The sequence below is a fragment of the Humulus lupulus genome, chromosome 2 (genome assembly GCF_963169125.1).
Source record: "Humulus lupulus chromosome 2, drHumLupu1.1, whole genome shotgun sequence".
Taxonomy (NCBI): domain Eukaryota; kingdom Viridiplantae; phylum Streptophyta; class Magnoliopsida; order Rosales; family Cannabaceae; genus Humulus; species Humulus lupulus.
The window spans coordinates 116734139-116736252 of NC_084794.1; the positions used below are offsets into that span (position 1 = coordinate 116734139).

General features: G+C 30.0%; 1 protein-coding gene across 1 annotated transcript; it reads right to left on the reverse strand.

Annotated features, from left to right (window-relative positions):
- Positions 1–798: 798 nt before the first annotated feature.
- LOC133818402 (uncharacterized) lies at positions 799–1610 on the reverse strand. The gene has a single exon (XM_062251261.1). It carries the CDS (start codon positions 1394–1396, stop codon positions 1040–1042), a length of 357 nt encoding a protein of 118 aa, XP_062107245.1. The 5' UTR covers positions 1397–1610; the 3' UTR covers positions 799–1039.
- Positions 1611–2114: the final 504 nt, after the last annotated feature.

Consider the following 2114-nt stretch of genomic DNA (forward strand, 5'->3'; position numbering starts at 1 on the left):
AAAGCAAAAAAGAATAAAATGAAACGGAAAAAGAAAAGAGAGAGAGGGAGAATATAAATTCATGTTGTTAATACAGATATATGTATATATATATATAGAGAGAGAGAGAGTTCTACATATATGTATATTTTCGTATTTTGTACCTTCCCTTGATACAACATAAATATATCTTTATATATATAAACTACACTTTGCAACTTTTATGTTTAAAATTACTTTATACTAAAAATTCTATTTCTTTTATAATAGGATTTATATTTGTTTGGATTCTCTTTTTTTGTCTCATTATTTGAACTTTGTGTTTTGACAAATTATTTTTTGGACCCTATGTTTTGTAAAATTATTAAAATAGAATCTTAAACTCAATTTTGATGAAAAAAATTGAATATAACAACACAGTTTTTAAGCAGAATGATTTTATTTTTGTTCTGAATTATTAGTTTAGTAAATTATTTGTGATTTTAGTTGAGAAAATATTCATCAAAATTAGATTTATGGTTCTATTTTAACTATTTTATAAAATATAGGGTTCAAAAAGTAATTTGTTAAAATACAAAGTCCAAACAGATAATGGAAAAAAAATAGAGAATCCAAAAAAGTATAAACTCTTTATAATGACATTAAAGATTAATGAACTCCAATGAACTCCTAAACTTGTAATCCATTTTATGTAAGCAAAAAATAGTACTCTCTTATTTGGTTCCGACTTTACGACACTTGACTACAAAGAACATAAAATAAATATATATTTACTCATATATACGTACCAATAATGAAAAGAAAAGAAAAAGAGCAAAATTTAATGTAATAAGCACTGCATAATCAATACTAGATATATATGAATATATTCATGGCTAAATTACACTGGAAAATACACATTAAAATATATTATTAATTAATTGGGCTCATTAGAAAAAGTCAAAAACTCAACATAGAATCGTTTCCATTATCTAAATTTTCCTCTAATTAAGGCAAACAAAACAATTTTGCTACTTACATTTAATTATTCCCCACTCTCTATGTCTGTTTTTTTCTTTTTTCACATCAATATTGCATAACGCATGCTGTCGCTTACCATGAGATGGTTCATCTCAGATATCTGAGCAAACTCACCTGTGGCCCAAACCCCATAAGCTGTAATATTATTTCCACCACCACCTCCATTAACATGGTGAGAAGAAGGTTGAGAGAAGCAAGAGAACAAGGACAGAATCGGAGCCCGAACCACACTGCATATGATCGTCAAACCTTTCCATATCGCCGGCGATCTTCCATGGGCGATGATTGGCAACTCGGCTTGGTTATTCCCGCCTCCAAACATGCTCTCATCTGCCACTCTTGGACTCTTTCTTATGTTCTGAAGGTTTTGCCCTAGAGTTGCCACCCTACGCCACATGATGATCTTCAATTCGATCCTTGCTATATATGTATATATAATTCTAAAACTGATGAAACTAGCAAGAGAGATGGATATATTTTGATGATGAACAAGTAGTGGAGATTCTGCAATGAAAGAAAAATATTAAAGGGTGTGTTTTGGGTTCACTAAATTAAGTTTCTGATAATGGAGGAGCTTGGTGGTGGAGTTGATAGTGCTAGTGCTTATCACAAAGGTTTATGGATGCCTTTTAAAGGACTTCTTGACATTACTTATTATTTTAGTTTTATATATATAAATAAAAATGTATTTAATTCTTTATTTATGTACATGTGGGGTATGCAAGGGCGAACATGCCGACAAAGCTGCCAAATTATTAATATACACTGTGCTTTTCTTTCTTTTCTTTTTTTAATCGATCTATCATAGGCATTTGCATTTTTAGTCTTCGTAATGCTTAATTGTTTTAATATAAATATGTATATTTACACACATTATGGTAATGTGCGACTCACATAAAATTAACCCATCATATTGATAGTGTAATATTCCTTTCAATAAAAACAGAGGGGGAAATTTTAGTGTGTTCCTTTACAGTTCATTTGATTTAGATTGATCAACAAAGGGTCCCATATGTGTATGAAAGATTGAGACAAAAAGGGGAGTCATAACAGATTCCATCAAATCGAATAATATTGGCTTACTTATTTAGTGTGATCACCAAAGGCCAACCGTC